The sequence below is a fragment of the Cnephaeus nilssonii genome (assembly GCF_951640355.1).
Source record: "Cnephaeus nilssonii genome assembly, chromosome: 12".
NCBI lineage: Eukaryota > Metazoa > Chordata > Mammalia > Chiroptera > Vespertilionidae > Cnephaeus > Cnephaeus nilssonii.
Window position 1 is genome coordinate 17,774,646 of NC_137083.1, and position 18,719 is coordinate 17,793,364.

Below are 18,719 nucleotides of genomic sequence, written 5' to 3' on the forward strand. Positions count from 1 at the left end.
CAGATAATTTAATACATATGTGGGGAGAATAAGTATAGAAACCCAGGAGTCATGTAAGAAGTGACATCCAGATGTTGGAGAAAGTCTAAATGGTTCATGTAAGGGAAAAACATAAAACATTTCAAGCACAACAGAAGGGTCACCCGTGCTGCCAGGAGGCACAGAGACTGGAAAAGGGTCCACATCATTGACTAATGAAGTCACTTTGGCAAGAACCAAATTTTGCTGAAGACTATTTTTGCATGGTATTTACCAGTGTGTCAATAAAAGTACATCACAATGAATGAAACACAAAAAACCAATAATCACATCAGAAAATATTCAGTTTCATAATTAATTAAAAAGTTTTAAATAAAAATATGTATCACTTACCTGACAAAAAACTAAGAACCTGACAAAATTGAGAGTACCTAACATTGCTAAAGGTGTAGGTAAATAGGAACACAGGATTTTTTCATTTATTGATTTGTTGTTCCACCTATTTATGCATTCATTGGTTGATTCTTGAAACTGCAACCTTGGCACATCAAGACTATGCTCCAACCAACTGAGCTACCTGGCCAGGGCGAGGAACATATGATTTTTGATAAAATGTTGACATTCCTTTTTTGGGCTGATTTTCTCTCTCTCAGAGAGATTGATAAGACATAGACAGACATAGATATTTCCATCCGTCAATTCATTAATCCCTTGCTAAATACATAAAGATATAACCAAATAAAAGCACAAATATGTGTATACAGATACTGATTACATTGTTGTTTATAATAATGAAAATTGGAAAGGAGTTGAATATTCTTAAAAATCAGTATGGTTTTAATTCTCTTTAGAATCATCCAAGGTAACACTCATGGACATAAAAGGCAATAACATATTGCAGAGTAAATACAAAACAACATACAGTGTATCATATTTGTATACTAACCCATTCTCAAAAGTATGTGTATTTAGGTAGAGAAGGGAATTTACCAAAATATTAAAAATTGTCACCTCTGGGTTTGAACACACTACCTATAGCAGCTTTTATGTGTGGACTTGAATTACCTACAGTGATGATATGAGATAATTTATAAACAATAACAACAAAATTAATTTGTTATGTAGTGAAAACCATCAGTACAGATAAAAAAAGGGGCCTGTAGTAAGTGGGGCCAAATACTGTAATAAATACAAGAGCTCAGAGGGAGAAATTAAAGGGTGAGTCTACTTCAGAATGGAGAAACACATATACCTGTCGTACAGTAGGCCGGCTTAAGCAGTGTTTCTCAATGAAAGGCACTACAGTAGGCTGGGCAGGGCAATTTCTCATTGTATTGACTGTCCTTCGTATGGTAAAGCAGGTAGCATAGATGACCTCCACTCCTATGTCTATAGCAACCAAATCACTTCCAAACATCTGCAAATGTTCCCATGGCAGTTGAAAATCACTGGCCTAGGGAATTTGACCACTCTAGTGATTTATGGCTACTACAGAAACCAATGATCAAAACTAAGTTCTTACTAAGAATAACTATGAAAGAAACAATGGGTGGTTATGATACCTAATAAACATTTAGATCAAGATACTATGTCACTAAAATAGTATTCTGCAGCCTTCTTCCCTGATGCCTCTGCTCTATTAGACAAGTTTTTATTTTCCATTTCTACCTATCTTTAACAATTTTGAGATATCTCTTTAATCCTTTTAGCTATAAATTCAGTTACAAAGATGTTTTAAAAACTAGTTTTAAACTATATTTCTTAGATTATTTTACTTATGGATGAAATGGCATTTAGAGAAACACTAGCAATTATTTTTTAAATTTGTTGACAGTTATATTTTACTGCACCAAAAAAAAAAAAAAAAGTGAGCTCAAAGGAAAAGTTGGCATGGTAATGGGGGTTAAATAAACATACTGGAATGATCCAGATGACATATACAAAGTTATACTATACTGCAGAAATTATTCTTTCTGTGTTAAATGCTCCAGAAACTTTTAAGGATTAGGAACACATGGGAAAGTTGGCTTCTAGCTAAAGCTATTTTTCATGTCAACAAAAAAAACCTCAATTCCATGCCTTTTTTAAATTAGTAATCATTTCACAGCCACATTAATACTATTCCAAATTGTAATCTAGATAAAAATTGGTGAGACTCCCACAAGTGTAAACTTATAAAAATTCTATCTTGTAAGGAACTATTTCAATAGAATAAAAGTAGATACACTACAAGAAGATGCTGTAATGCAGGCTTACCAAGCATACTGCCAGCTACCAGGATATCGAAGAGTGTGTCTGCATAGCGACGATAATCTAGTCTTGAGCCTGTAGAGTCCAGAAACTTGGCTACAGCTTCAAGGTCATCACCAGCTTCATTAAGCCCCTGGACAAGTGTATCCCTGAAGACTGTGGGTTCGAATTTCTCTTTTTCATCTAAAATAAAATAAAAATTATAAAATTATTCCTTTTTTTACACATTACATCCCCAAATGCAACCATACTATGCTTGACATTGTAATTATTTAAGAGTTGAAGTGCAATTAAGTTTTTCTACTAGATCTCCACATTCTAAAACCCCTTGTTCAAACATTTATTCAAGAAATTTATTTCTGTTTAAAGAGGGCACAAAAATTTGTTAACTCTAATACATAAAAAAATGATGATTGATCATTTGTGTCATTCATAGAATGGGCCAATGTAATTCACTAACCCTAACTATCTGAGAAAAAATAGAGTATAACATTCAACACTTAAAATTTTGTTTCATCTGAGACAGAAAAAAAAAAAATCCAGGGAAAAGCACCTAAAAATAAAAAAGACTATATATAAAAACAAAATAAAGAATTCTGGGAGAGCGTTTTTCAGTATCATAATGTAAAATGCCTTCAATATAATAATGTTAGAATTTCTAGTGTTTGTATTAAGAGATTTACTGGTTTCAAAAGGGGTTAACAAAACAGCCTCAGAACCAGAGAAGAATGGCATTCCCAGTACCAGTCAGCTTCAAGCAGCATATCATAAAGTCAGATGTAAATGAACTTGAATAATATCCGTCATGAACAAGAGATAGAGGTCCTTTTGATGCTATAAGCAAAACATTATGCAAATACTGACTACAGAAAAAAATGTAAGTTTTTAGATGGGAAGGAAGGGAATGAGAACTCTAGAGGCAGATTATGAGGAGCTGGAGTAGTGGGTGGATAACTGACTGACTCTGAGCAGGAGGAATTCACGGGCAGGGAAAGGAAACTGCATCCCCTACTGAGGGTCCAGCTACAGGGTAATTTTCCTTTCCCCAGGGAGAAAAGGTCCCTTTTCCTGGAATATGAGAACATGAGCAATAAAGACCACAAGAAATAAAGAAGCCCGAAGACCATGGGCTGTTTATTAAGTCTTATGACTAGCCTCCAAAATCAATTGAGGCCATCCCTACAATGACACCACTACCTGCTGGGATGTTGACTCCGGTGGCAGAATAGGCTTTGATGATCAAAAATTAGAAATTGAAGGCATTGGAAAATATAAGTTGGTTAATAAGGTAAAACCCAGACGATGCTACAAATTCATGCTGAGGACTTTGTTTTAAATCTGAGAGACAACTGAAAAGCTTTTTGTAAGAAGCTTTCATCCTCCAGTTATATTTTCCAAAAGATTTGCCAAGGAAGCGGAAAAGCAAAAGGAGGAAGACAGCATATCATGGCCAGAGATTCTCAACAGCAAGCAATCAGGTCAAAATGATCACTTACAGCTTGGGAATCTTGAAAAGTTATGAGGCATGATGGGATTAATAATTCTTTGGCAGACTGGAAAACAAATTCCCACCTGCTAAGGTAAGTGTCCATGTAGAGAAATATAAACTTCTTGTACAGGAGCATGGCAAGAACATGGATAGAAGTTTGAGGAAACAAGACATTTTACCAAAAGGTTCTTATTCATCTGAGATAATAGTATATGTAATTTCATATTTAATTTGAGGACAGGCTAACAAATCCTAACAAAAATATGCCATTGCTTCCTTGAGTTTCCACTTGGCAGGTCAAATCTCCCTCCAACTGGGAACATATAATTAGGGCCTCAATTTATACTATGTTGGTGAATCACAAGTGAGACACAGAGGAGTTAGTTAGAATAACCCTTAAGGTGACATGGAGAAACGAGCCTATTTCTGACACTCAAATATGCCTGTAAGTTATCTAGATGCATTGCTTTCTCTGGGAATTATAGTAACTGGTTAATATAGCATTTTTCCAACCTGTTGATAATTAAGTGATAAACAACATAACCTACATTCCTCCCTGAAAGTCACTGAGGTATATAGTAAGCAAGTAACTGTCATGAATTTCTAACCACACACACACATATATATTTGCACATTTAAAGCTTTACTTGATTAGTTGCTCCCACTACTTATTGTAAAGCTGAGTAATTTAAAACCACTAGCACAGGTGTAAAGTCTCAGGGAGAAACCCAAGACTTGTGGTCACTCCGGATGCCTGCAACTGGGTCATTTATTTCCTCTGCTATTTTCATTCATTTTAATCCAATTTCTCTACAAAATTTTCAGGGAGGTCAATTCAGTTATTAAATATTTCATTTAGCTAAGCATAACCGTGGTTCAGGGGAGAAACTTTCATCTTTTTAGATTCCCACAAACCACAAGGAAAACATAACTCCTTTGAAGAAAATATAATAAATAAGTTATGCATATTTCATAAAGGAAAAGACGGTCTGAAAGGAGTTCTATATGATGCGTCCTGCCACAATATTGAATTTTGATGTTCAGTAAAAAGAAATACATTTTTTTTTGTACCAACTTGTACACGGAAGAGGATTAGCTTTGCCAGGAAATAATTTCAAATGGAAGACAGATTTTCAGAAGACAGCCTATCAAAATGACCTTGAAACAGCCTCAGTAGATTTTTCCTCAGCTTAACAAAACTGCCAACCATTTATCTGAAGTCGGCCCCGTCATAATAGCCAAAGAAAAGCCAGAGCACTATAAATCGTCAGGAGGCAATTCACTATTACAAAGAATATAAAATGAGGTTGACTCTATTTTTCTCCTGTCAGCAGTCTGGCACGAAATAGCTCAAGTGCTGCTTAAATCTCCGACAGACCTGAGCCTATAAATCCAGATCAACTGAGCAACGCTATGCAATAGTCTGCGGGCTCTGAGTGCTCCCGCAGCAATAAGACTCAGGCACGATCTCGCCCACCGGATGAGTCAGAGGCAAACCAGCTCAGAATGAGAGGACCTTTCCGGTTTAAAAGACTGCAAGACCAGCTTGCTTGTGGAATCATGTCTGCTGTTGTGCAACACATTCTTGGGCCGGCTCTTGGCTTTGGGGCTGTTGCCGTGTGTGAATCAGCGTCACTAGTAAAGCTCCTAGAGCTGGAGATCCAGTCTGAGATTAACACAGTTCCTCAGCGGGCAGGACATGGCAAACCTTTCTGCACCTCACAGTTGGGCATATATTAAATATTATCACATTACCAAGCCCAACAACACCTCAACTGTAATTAGGTTTCTGGACTATATTGTTCCTTAATTATGAAGCCCTTTGGAAATCAACTACGATGACTTTTTATAGTCTCCCCCACCCAAGACTGCTTTAGACAATAAAACAACAAAGGCATGTTGGTTGTAGTGCCTTGTATTGGTACCAGTTTCCAGATTTTAATGGGGAAATCACTTTGTTAGAGGACTAAGTAGAGGGCAGTGGCTTAGGCTATGCTTTTACTTAGACAGCTTATGGGGATGAGCCAGGGACTAAAAAAACAGCAACAAAACACGTCGGAAGGAGAGCGCAAACAGAAATACTGTACAAAATAAGCATTTGGTTACTTTAACATTATTTAGTGGGAGCGTGAAGCTTTCCAGCGGGCAGCATGTACAGTTCAATTCCGCCTTAGAGCTACCTAGTGACTCTTGGAAACACTTCTCATCCGATTGACCAAGTGTACTGAGACTTCTTTTCTTTCTAAATGACTAGATTTATATATACTACGTAACCCAGACTCAGCACTGCAAGGTGCTGCGGCAACACCTCAACTGAACACGCCAAAGGCACACACTGTGGGTAATCAATTCAACAGTGTAGCATCTGACAACCACTCAATGGTATGCTTCATAATCAGCAATGAGGCCTTCAGGAAGATTTCAGCCATCATTTATCTTTGTACATGATACTTCCTTAAATACTGTCAGTCACTTTCCTCAGGGTTAGTCAACACAATAATTTCATTTGTTTTGTATTTTAAAAAGTCTCCCTATCAAGTATTGGCTCAATTATTCTTAAACCCAAGAGGATCTCTACATAACAATGCAAAACTGATTAAATGTGTAAACATTTAAAATAATCTTTACACAGAAAGGATGTTAAGATGAACATAACATAAAAAGGAACAGTGACGCATGTAAGTAAAAATTTCATCAGTCATCCCTAATACTCTTCCCACAAGAAAAGTCCCTTGAAAATAGCCTGAGTTTTAAAGATATTTAGGGCAGTAAGTTTAATTTGACTCCCTAAATTCTGAAAAGGTAAAAACTCTTTCCCTAACTTACTTTTCTTTTAGTTGTAGCATTCTTGCTATTTATACTTTAAAAAAAACAACAAAGCAAGCAAAAAACAAATACAACTGCTGATGTCAAAACACTAAAGTTAATCATCTTCATTTGAGAGTGAGGCAACCTGATCGGATATAATTATCCTCATTTTGTAGATAACAACACAAAGCTCAGACAAGTTAGATGACTTGTCCAAAATCAAACACCTAAGTGACTGGCAATTTTGAGGCTGGGTCTCAGACCTTCAGATTCTCCATCCAGAGTTCACAAGACTGGAATTAGTGAGGTTAGCTGGAAACAAGGATATAATTCTAAATTTTCTCCACTTTTATATTTTGATTGGAACTTTAAGCACACCTACACATAAACATGCTCCCTTCCCCGCCCCCCCCCACACACACAAACCCACAACACAACCTACCCCTTTTCCGAGTTTTGAACCGCTGGCCTGTTAGCACTGGCTTCTGATGCTTATTCATAAAATTTCTGAAAACAAAGAAAATAAAGATTATGTAATTCAATTAAGCAGTTCATTATAAAAATGTATAATAAGCATAATCTCACCCATACTGAATATACTTTAAAAAAAAAAGAGATAATTTTAACTACTGAACTAGCAAGTTTTAAAGTTTAATAAGATCTAGTGTTGACAAAAGATGTAAGGGAAACAACCTCAGGCATAAACTTTGGCATAAGGGAGAAACTCCATGCAATACTACTGGGAAACATTTGTTGAATACCTATAAATATTTCCATGTGCATAACCTGTGTTCCAGCAATTTCTCTACTAGGAATGTATACCCACACAAATATGTAAATATATTCTGTGAGCGTGTGTGTAGAAAGAATTCAGTTCAGCATTGTAAGACGCATAAAAAAAATGGAAACTTAAATGCTCATAAACATGAGGCTGGTTAAACTAGTTATAATAAGCCATCAAATAGAATTTCATGAAGCTTTACAAATGAAGGAATTAGCCCTGGTACCTCACCGATTATGTTTCCTACATCGACCTCTCTTCCCGTCACTCACTGCGCTCCAACCACACTGCCCTTTCTTCTGCCAACGTGCCAGAGTAGTCACCTCTCTTCTGGGAAGGATGCTATCCCGGTCAGTCCCCTGGTTTTCTCTGTACACCCAATCAAACTCCATGGCGCTACGCAGTCCCTGCCATTTGATCATGTCTGTTTGCCTCTGGTCTATTTCTCCCTTGAGGGTGTAACCTCCATGCAGGTAGGGACTGCATAGGTTTTACTCTATAGTGTGTCTTTAGCACCTAAAATAATGCTGAGTAAAGAGTAAGCATTTAATAAATAAAGCTCAAATAAGCTGTGACACTGACATTGTCAAATGAGCTGTGCCAAGGCATTGCTAATGGAAAAAAAACCAAGTGGAATAAGAGTGTAAACCATATCTTTTTGGTTAAAATGGTGATATATATATATATATATGCATGCTAGAGGCCCAGTGCACGAAACTCGTACACTGGTGCAGCTGCCGGCTGCTGGCCGAGTACTTCCTCCCTTCCCCTGGTTACCTGCCGCTGCCAGCCAGGGCATTACTCCCTTCCCCCATCCGGCCCTGCCCCCTGCTCAAACTCCCTGACTAACTCCCGGTCGAGGGGACAATTTGTATACTACGCTTTTATTATATATGCCGTATTTTCCGGCGTATAAGATGACTTTTTAACCCAGGAAAATCTTCTATACGCCCAGTCGTCTTATACGCCGGAAAATACGGTGTGTGTGTGTGTGTGTGTGTGTGTGTGTGTGTGTGTGTGTGTGTATTCCACTTTTCTATGCAAGCAAAACTTCAGAAAGATATAAAAAATTGCTAAAAAGTCTTATATTTGTTTACCTCACAGGGCAGAGATTTGGGTATTCTATATTCTCCTATTTGATTTAATAGACAACTAAAAAATATAATAAATTAGCTTTGAAAAAAAGTAAAAAAAAAAGACATTTTATAAATTAAGAATAAGTTTGCTGCCATAAATATTACAATCTGAAAACATGTCTAGATCACCTAAATTATGAGAACTAAACAATTAAGATGTCAAGCAAATTAATTATCTTTCAAAGTGTTTAAAAATTGTGACTTGAAAATGTCCAGATTTTCTCCAATACTTACACCTTTAAACAATCAAGAAAATTTGTAGTATTCAAGTAAATTATTTATGTATCAAAGTTTTAAAAAAATTCTTAAGCATGCAAAAATTATTATTCAATGTATTACAAAAACTTTCTTCACACCCACTAAAGAAGAGAAACTTTTATTTTCACATAGAAAGCAATCTGTTTATCATTAAAAACTTTAATCATAACTTAAAAAATAAAACTAATTAGAAGGTGACAAATGAAAACAGTAATATAGCTTAAACATAGACGATTTTTATCAATCCTATAAAGTGAACTTAATCCATCATGCTTTGCAAAATAAAGGTGGCTGAGGCAGATTCCATGCCCTCAGAAAAGCACAGAGCATCCTCTGGAGATAAAATCTCAACATTTACAATGCAATGAGATAGGTGGGAAAATAGTAGTATAGTCCCAGAACAAGGGCCAAAAAAGTGACTGATTGCTGTATGTGTATGCGGCAGCAACTACGCTTTAAATAGTCATAAATGTAACTGATGAAATCTCATTTTATTTGATAGATGTTGGAAATAGAGCTTCTAATGCATTATTTATACTCACTGCAAAACTCTTTCATTCAGAAATTTCCCTCTTACATTTTCCATGGATTTACTCTGAATCAGCAAACACCTCATTGAGGAAGGAACAAGTAATGCATATAAACACATGTGTGTACACAGACATGTGTGTGTGCATGTATTCTTGTATCCACATCTCCCCTCAAACAACACATTTTTATATAAAATGTCTTCTTGTGTTAGTAAAGAAAAATATCTGTTACAGAGCTAGGGTCTCACACCAGAGATGCAAAAACAAAAATAGAAAAAATAAAGAACAACTAGCCTGAAACTCCTCAAGCAGGTAAACATGCAAGGAAGAAGTTACACTTTGCCAAGGATGTTTATATTTTGGAATAAAAAATATTCTAAAAGTGTGAGCCCTCTCTAAAAGTTGTATTTTAGGATCCAGAATATAAACAGTTGAGATCCCCCAATTAACTCTACCTTTGTACTTTGTTTCTAGTTTGCTGACAAGGGAGAATTACCCCTACACACAGCCTACCTATGAGGAAATTACTCCATTTTAAACATTGTTAGCTCCATTTATACGGCCTTTAATTCTAAACACAAACCTTTGTTTCTTCGTAGCCTAATTATATGGCATTGTTTCACACCCTCAATATATTCTATGTGCAAAATAACACAGTAACTTGTAAACATAAAAAAGATGGAAAGATTTTGATGTACACACCAAAAATTGAAACAAACAACACAGAGACTCACCTACTGGTATTGAAAGACTAAATGAAGATATTCTGTTCACCAAAAGTGTCTATCGTTGAGCTGTTACTATTTGGAGCGGAGGCTTTGCTTTCCCTCTAAATTTAGCTCTCCCTGCCACATTATAATCTGCTCTAGTGAAGGTCAGCCTTTATAAGGCACTCACCGAAGAGAAGCCCTGGCCACAGAGGCAAGGGCACTTTGACTAAGAAACTGCTAGCTTTCACCTGGGAAAGCAACAAAGAAAGAGTCGCAAAGCCACTTCTATCAGGCCAATGTCAAAAGCTTACTTTCATTAGATTGCATTATAATTTACAACTTAAAATCAACTAACTAAAAATACATTTTAAAAAATCAGCGTTTAACAGAATCTTCAAAGACAAATTTGTCTGGGGTACAATTTATACATCATGATTTGGCATCCATTAAAAAAAAACTATCAGCCCAAGACACAGACAAAATAAGCTCATGTCCCATCAAAATGGAAAAACTCCATGGTATAAAACATTATTTAAAAAAATTATATGTAAAATGTTAAAAACAAAACAAATTTAAGTATTTTACTTGTTATCTAAGAGACTAAATTTCTTAGATATTCCACAAGATAAAAGACCATAAAAATACTAAATGAGCCAATCAATCAAAAATTAGAAAGTTACTCTATTAATGAAATAAACATTTTTGAATAAATTCCTATGTAAGTCCAAATTGAAAGCCTTAATTGAAAGGTTTTTAGGTCTAACAGATAAACGTCCCCCTATTTCACTCTGAGTTTTCTGACTGTCCTCATTCCTTTGTAGATTCCATCACATACTCCCAGCCAGACTGTGGCCCAGGAGTAACAATGGGCCAGCAGCACAGATGGGCCTCGTGGCAACTGTGGACTAATTCTGCCCATTGTCCAGCCCACCCTGAGTAGATTGACTGTTTGCGTGTCGTCTTGCCTGATAGTCTTCCATTCTCTCATTTTTGGAAAGAATCTGCATGCATTCTAGTTGCCCCTACAAAGGTACAACTATTCTCTGCTAGTAATCCAGAGGTTTGGCCTGATAACTCTATTCTCGATGTTCCTCTGACCCCGCTCATCTTTGAATGTTGATAACCTGCCTCATATAACCTGTTACACTACTAACATATGCTCACACGTAACAACTACGCTATCCACACAACCTCAACTTTATGAACAGGTATACTCTAAAGTGCGGTCACAATCTTTCTCTACAAAGGGCTGGAAAGAAAAGATTTTAGGCTCTGTGAGTCATATGGACTCTATGGCAACTACTCAATTCTGCTGTTACAGCCTGAAAACAACCATAGACAACATGGAGACATTTGGCTGTATTTCAAGAAAATTTTATTTACAAAACAAGTGTGTGTGTGTGTGGGGGGGGTTTAGAGTGAGTCCTAGGTCATGGTTTGCCAACCCCGTTCTAGAGCCACTGTAAGCAGCAGAACTGCCTGTGAGGGTGGAAATGTTCTGACTACACTGTCTCCTTGTAGCTACTAGACACGTGGCTATGGAGCTCTTGAAATGTGACTAGGGTGACTGAAAAACTAAATGTTTCATTACATTTAATTTTTGTTCCGTAAAATTAAAATGGAAATTGCCAATGTGGCTAGTGGCTATCATGTTAGGCAACCCAATTCTGAAGTAATCCTTATTGCCCAAAACTCATAACTTTGATTTTAAAAAAAGATAAAAATACATCCAAAACCAGGAATTTTTAATTAATATATTTTTTAAATAAAGTAGCCCTGAGGAGCATTTTGCCCCAATTTCAAAACCACATGGCTACAGCAGCCAAAGAAGAGAAGGACCAAACTTCAAAGGGAAACTCTCCGTGCGGAGTCAATATTACTTAACACAATGCGCAGGACAGCCCCAACAACAAAGGGTTATCTACTCCAAAATGTCCATAGTCCCAAGGCTGGAAAACCCTGCACTAAAGAGGAAACAATGCTGAGCAAAACCAAAGATGGTGCTTGCTCTCAAGAGTTAAAAACTGCATGCACTGGTCTGAACATACCAGAGTAGTAAGCAGGCAGATATTTCCTTGACTGACTTTTTTCTGTTTGCCAAACACTGACGTCAATGTTAAAGAACACAAATTTATCACTGAGTAGCTTGTCACAGCTAAAATCAAAAGTATATTTAGAATACAAAAAAAGTACTTCCCACAGTCTTTGATACTGATTTATGTACTTCCATGTGATTTTAGGTACTCTGATATTTAGGTGGAGGGTGTAAAAGGCAACAATCTGGGATTTAAAGAGGGAGATAGAAAAAAGGAAACTGAACACCAGCATGTTTATTTTAAAAGTCCTATGTTCCAATGCATCACTTTAGGAAAATAAGAAATCTTTTTTGGAGAGGGAAATGTCCTTGAAATTTATTAATCATATTATAGTCTTAAGCTTATAAAAAACAAGATGGTCTCTCTGTATTATTTTAATTGGCTCATGTAAACTATAAGTACTAATAGGCTGTTGGTAAAAAACAAACAAACCAACAACACAAACAAACAACAAAAAAACTAACATAGCTCAAAAGAGTATGAAGTAAAAATAAAGTCCACCTCCCAACCTTTCACTCCTAATCTCATGTTCATGGAGTGAGTCTTACTCCATGGAAGTAATATGTTTAACCCTTTAACACTGTCTTATGTTTCCTTTAAGAACATGGTTATGCATAAATAACAATAAGAATGTGTGTATATGTACAGAAAACAAGTTGAATACTTATATCAGCCACCCACTATGTACCAACCACATGCTATCAAGCAGTCCATAAATCCATCAACTGTAACAACTGTACCACTCTAGTAGGGGGTGTTGATAATGGGGGAAGTTATGTTTACATGGGCCAGAGGAAATACGGGAAGTTTCTGTATCTTCCTCTTAATTTTGCTGTGAATCTAAAACAGTCCTAAAAAAACAGTCTTTAAGCAGGTCAATTTATTAAGGCTAATTTTGTGTCAGACACAAAACTGATGGGGGTGTCCATGACTACTCGTTCAAATGGGAAGTTAGGAGATAAGTTATTATGTTAAGGATGATGGAAGTGCGTTCCTCTCTTCTTAGCATTTTAGTCAAGCAGGAGAGGAAAACAGAATCTTCAGGGGGGGGGGGGGGGGGGCAAGGGGAATAACACCCTAGACTGGTAACTGGTGAGATAATTTGCTTTGGAGCAACTATAAAACATGGCAATGGACCTTCGGGATGCTCAAAGGTGGTGGTAGGCAGGCATCCAAACATTTCCTCACTGTGAGTCCTCTGAACCAAGCCTCTCTTCCATCTTCCCAGGAGGGGACCTGCTGAAGCCTGTCTAAGTTTTATTTGAGGGTTGTACACACCAAAAAGTTACTTACACAAGACTCTTCACAAGGAGGAGAACGTGAACTGGATAGAAATACGACACCCCAGCCTAGGACTCAATGGCACACAGCACACTGCTAGTATGGGGCTGTACTCCCTGACACAATTCTATAGGAATGGACAGCACAAACTTCAATTAAAAGAGAAAAAACAAACAAACAAAACAAACAAAAAACCCCAAACAGCAAAGCACTACAAACTCTCTCATGTATACTTTTGGAAATAAGTTCAAACATATAGAGAATTAGTCATTTGTATTCGTTTACCAAGCCTACATCTGGTACTAGTCAACAGGGATGCAGCAGGGACCAATGAGACAAGGTGCTCACTTTCTAGCAGGTGGAGGTTTGATCCAAGTACTGCACGGAAAATCTGGCAGTGTGAGTTAACAAGAATCAGTAGTCTCCAGTATGTTCAAGTACATCACATGATGTCTTGAGGTGCAGTTGTTTATGTTTTCCATGACTGGAAACCATGGACCCTAAACCCTGACCCTCATCCCACACTCCAGTAAGGCTCTGAGATGTCACACCACTAGCTTGAAGCCATGCATTGCATTCCAACATTGGTGACACAGCAGAGATCAAAGCCAAGAAAGCCCCCCTCCTCCTCAGGGGCTCAGGTACCCGGGAGAGTCAGGGCCAGACTCTGATCACCCCAGCCTCCACTCAGTGCACTTCCCCCAAAAGCCACCCAATGTTGTTGCAGTGTCTTAGGTAATTATTTATATGATTCTCCAAGGCAGCTTTTTCATTAGCCCCTAGATTTTATGGTTGAGAGTTAGAGTAAAGCACAAATATTAATTTTAAAGTCTATCCAGCATCTGGATAAACTGGGTCAGCTTGTATTACTTCCCAAATGCCAAGTAGTTCTACATGACTGTTAAGAAAAAGAAAAAAGAAAAAGTCTTTAATGAAGTATTGAACAAAAATCCTGCCCCTTAGGGACATGTAAATAGTAGGAAACCTGTGGCACCACGGCTTCTAGTACCACAGGAGCCAGTTATCACACTGCTTCCTCCGGCAGCCCCGCTTGAACAAAAACACAATCTTCACACTCCTGGGCACCAGTGCTGCATCCCTTTCCTTCAGCCAGCAGCTTCCTCTGCACCATCACCTTGGGGTTCTCCTTCCTGTTTATAATAACCTCATTCTATTACCATGCATACTGAGAAAAACATATGTCAGGTTTCTTTCCCCCCTTAGAAATAATCACAAATCCAGGAAGCCATCGAGGTTAGTTTGGAAAGTATTAAAGTCCTTTGTGTGAATATACAAAGAGAAGAGGATGAGAGAATATCGTAAAACGGCACAGCCCATAGCGGCTCACGATACAGTCTCTATAGAGCAGAGAGTTAGTATTCCTCACTGGTATCACCTCTGCCCAGTGGTTTCCTTGAGATTTAGTAAGAAGTCCTCCAAAATAACAGTGCACCTAACAATTGTTGTTTAAGTCTTCATCCAACATAAAAATAAGTTGACATATGAAAAGACATAATTTTACATCTTTCACAGACTTAAGTAATTATTGTTTTCCTACTGAAATATTGTTTCCATAAAAGAATTAAAGATAGCCATAGGATTAGTCATTAATATTAGTATGAGTGTATTATTCTTCCTTATATGGAACCATTACGTTTCCTTTCTTTTTTGACACAAATTAAAAAAAAGATACACCTGATATTAAAAATCAAGAAAGAATAATGGGAGCACTGTCTCCTTGGCATTTGCCAAAAGAATGGTTCATTCAGTGAGTTACCTAAACCTTTATTTTCAAAGTTAGATACTTAACAAATATGACTATCAGAACATTTTTTGGCGTTCTTCACTTAACACATGCCAAACTTAGAACAGGCAAAATCATCCCACTTGGCATTTCACTGCCCAAAAGATACTTGTTAAAGAGACCCTTGGCTCTCAATATAGTCATTGGAGTGAGCTAACAATGAAACTATTGTTGTGTTGACTCTGTTAATCTTGGTAGATTTCATATTTTAAAAAGTTAGAAATTCTTAGAAATTATCATGTTTTTTCCCCTAGTAGGTACAAAGAAAAAATGCTGAGGAAACTCCTAATGACAACCACAATTCTGCGTCAAAAAGATTCACGTTAATCCGATTATTAAATCCCTGAGTTATATCTCTCAGGTTTAACTGCTTCAGCAATGTCTTTATTACACTTACCACAAAAGTAAAAGAGGGGGCAGGGGGAAGGAAGTCCAATTGGATAAAAATCAAATTAAGAGAATAATGAGTCCAGAAATTCCTTTAAGATGTAGTAGATCAGGTTCCACGTCTGAATATTTACTCAGACATTTCACTTGCAAAATAAACATCACAAAGAATTTCCTCCTCATTTTCTTTTCTAGCTGTTTTGGCTATTTATATAGCAGCTATTTTTGGATAATTTCAAATCATTTTGTACAAAATATTCTAGTAAGTATATGTTTTTCTCTTCCATTGTTTCTTTTTATGTCCATTACCAACTTTCCTACTTCCACCAATTCTGAAGGTACCGGTTTATAATATCCAATTTAGCCTTAAGCTTGTAATGTCACATTTTACACATTACTTGAGAACAAGAACATACTATCACAGTGTTCTTTAAAATATACTCTATCACATTTATGATTTTTAAAGTTGACATATTAAGGAAAGCATACCTTTAAATGAAATCATTTCTAGTTCCAGTATGGTTGGCCATAAAATTATCGCCAATATTTACTTTTAAAATTTATATTATTTGATAGTTTTCTTGGGGGGGGGTGTTCTCCCTTTATTTTATTATTATTAGAATTTTTAAAAAATTCTTTATTGTTTCAAGTATTACTGTTCTCCCTTTAATGCTCTCCATTTTCTGGCTTGCCTGTCCTAATTAACCAATCCTTCCAGATTCCCTTCAAAATTTCACTTTCTCCAGGAATCAGCCCTTCCACTGAGCTCTCCACCCTGGTTTCTGCAGTGCTTTGGTTGGGGACTGGAGAAGGCTCTGTGGAGGAGGGGCCATTTGAGCTGAGAAGGATTTGAGTAAAATTTGATATGCAGAAATGGGTGGAGGAGGGCATTCCAGGAGCAAGAAGCAGGGTGGGTGGGTAGAAGAGTAGCAACATTGTTGAAATTAGAGCTGAAAGATTGGCAGGAGCCAGATAGCCACTTAAACATGCCAAGGTAAGTCCTGAAAGGTGCCTAAGCTCTGGGCTGACCCAACAGGGCAGAGCTGTAGGATGATTACCTTAGTCCCTATGGTTTCAGGGGCTGGCCTGTCTCCCGGAGGATAGTCTAAGCCTCTCTAGAGGACAAAGACCAGTGAAATCCTTTGTGACTCACTGAATATAACAGAGGCATAAGTTTCTTACTAATGTAAAAAATAATGTCAATCCTGAGACATAATTACTAGAATTACCATATGTGCTCATGAGAGTCTCTCTTTACTTTTGAAGATAAATTTTATCTTCCAAAATGTAGCAAGACAGTCTTATGGCAAATACTAATGTCTATTCAATTTTACTCTGAATTGATTTATCAGCTAGGCCCATAATTATGTTATTCATATATTTTCCAACTGTAAAAATAGAATTGGCCCTAAAAATAACAATTCCTTTTTATATAACACTAGAGACCTGGTGCACGAAATTTGTGCACGGGTAGGCCCCCTAGGCCTGACTGGCGATCAGGGCTGATTGGGGCCTTCTGGCTGCCAGCTGGGGCCTCCCTTCGTTCCGCGCCGCTCCCTGGTGGTCAGTGCACGTCATAGCGAGCGATTGAACTCCTGGTCTCCCGGTCGAACTCCAAGGGAACACTTTGCATATTAGTCTTTTATATATATAGATTTATAGTCCACAGGGTATCCTCAAGGATTCTCAAAGTCACCCTGTAAATTTGGTTAACACAGTTTTATATATGAAGAAACCAAAAGCAAGAGAGATTGCCTTGGAAAATAAATCTCACCCTGGAGGTTGGAGCCTTGATCCTCCCAATTCCCTGGTGTGCTTGACTGCCTCCCAGGGACCATCCATAACCATTTCCCACTTGGTCAGAAGAGGCTACTTAATGGGACTGCTTTACTCTACCAATCAACACACCAGGGAGAGATTTTACTCAGAGGCTGATGAATGTAGGTTTTAGGGCTGCTTTGTCTGCAGACTCTAACATAATCCCACCATAGATAACCAATTGACAAGAGCCATAAACTCCAGTTTTCTAGGGTAAACGTATTCATTGGGAAGTGAATGCTACCTTTTCCCTTCTGTTGCAGACAAAGCTTTCTATTTTTAATTATTAGAACAGTTTTATTATACTCAGAGACAAGAGGCACCCGCCTAGAGTTTTAAATTCCACAGTGACATATCTAATATAAACATGAGTCTAAACTGGACTCATACTAATGTACGCTTCAACCTCACCTGGCAGTGAGGCTGGATTGGCTACATTGCCCTTAGACATCATGAAGACTTGACTTGGAAGCTTAATTAAATAGTCTTTAAAAACCCTTGAAACAAAGCCTAGGAAGGCACGTTATAAACGATACACGAATTTTACATGTTGGCATTCTGTAAGTCTGAAACCTAATAAAAGAAACTTAAATATCAAGAAGTGTATGCTATGAAGCTGTAAAAATCCAGAAAGTGGGTGACAAAGTAAGCATTTAGTCAAGCAAGCCCCGAGTAAGAATCTAGGGCACACTCTGCTGTGAATCTGGCCCTGATTTTCCTATATTAATATACGAGTACTTATCCTAAGAATGCTGATATTGCTCACAACCATTGTGGTGCACCCTTGTGTTTTTTTTGGAAATGCCTTCTGACTTGGCTTATGAAACACAGAAGAAAATCAGTATCTCCACTTCATTCACATCTTGATTTTTCTCAGTTCAACGAAATATAGTTGCGACCCTTGTTCAAACTTGTCTGAAAATTACTTTGTCAGTTTCCAAAAAAGATTAGCTGCCAGTAAGATATTTATCAGCCAGTCACCAAGCAATGAGTAATGCCACCGACTTTTGTTTTGTGGAGAAGTTAAAATGTAATGTGAACAGTTTATAGAAATGCATTGTTCACAAGACAGTAGTCTCTGGTAGATTTAGGTGTAACTGTTTTCACATTTAAATGAATAATTGCATAAGCTAAACTCCAAGTATAGAGAAAGAGCATTTGCATTCAAATTACTTTCTTATGCTTTGTTAAAAAACCACAACAATTTTTCAGAGGCTGTAATACTTCCAAATTTTACTTTAAAAACTTCATTATGGAAAATTTCAGCCATATCCAAAAATAGAGAGAGCAATAGAATGAATTCAATGTATTAATTGCCCAGCTTCCATCACAGTCAATGGTGTCTCATTTATACCCTTATTCAATCCCTGTCCCCCATTGTCACAGAATTAT

The 18,719-nt window shown here is 37.2% G+C and overlaps 1 protein-coding gene across 2 annotated transcripts in view; it reads right to left on the reverse strand.

The window, feature by feature from the left end:
- The window catches only part of BZW2 (basic leucine zipper and W2 domains 2), a 49,694-nt gene that overhangs the window by 26,978 nt on the left and 3,997 nt on the right, over positions 1-18,719 (reverse strand). For both annotated transcript variants that reach the window (XM_079785894.1, XM_079785893.1), the window contains exons 2-3: positions 6,969-7,033; positions 2,236-2,412 (exon numbers count right to left, since the gene is read on the reverse strand). In XM_079785894.1, the coding sequence (XP_079642020.1) occupies positions 2,236-2,412; positions 6,969-7,026 (235 nt within the window). In that variant the 5' untranslated portion in view covers positions 7,027-7,033. The remainder of the gene's footprint in view (positions 1-2,235; positions 2,413-6,968; positions 7,034-18,719) is intronic.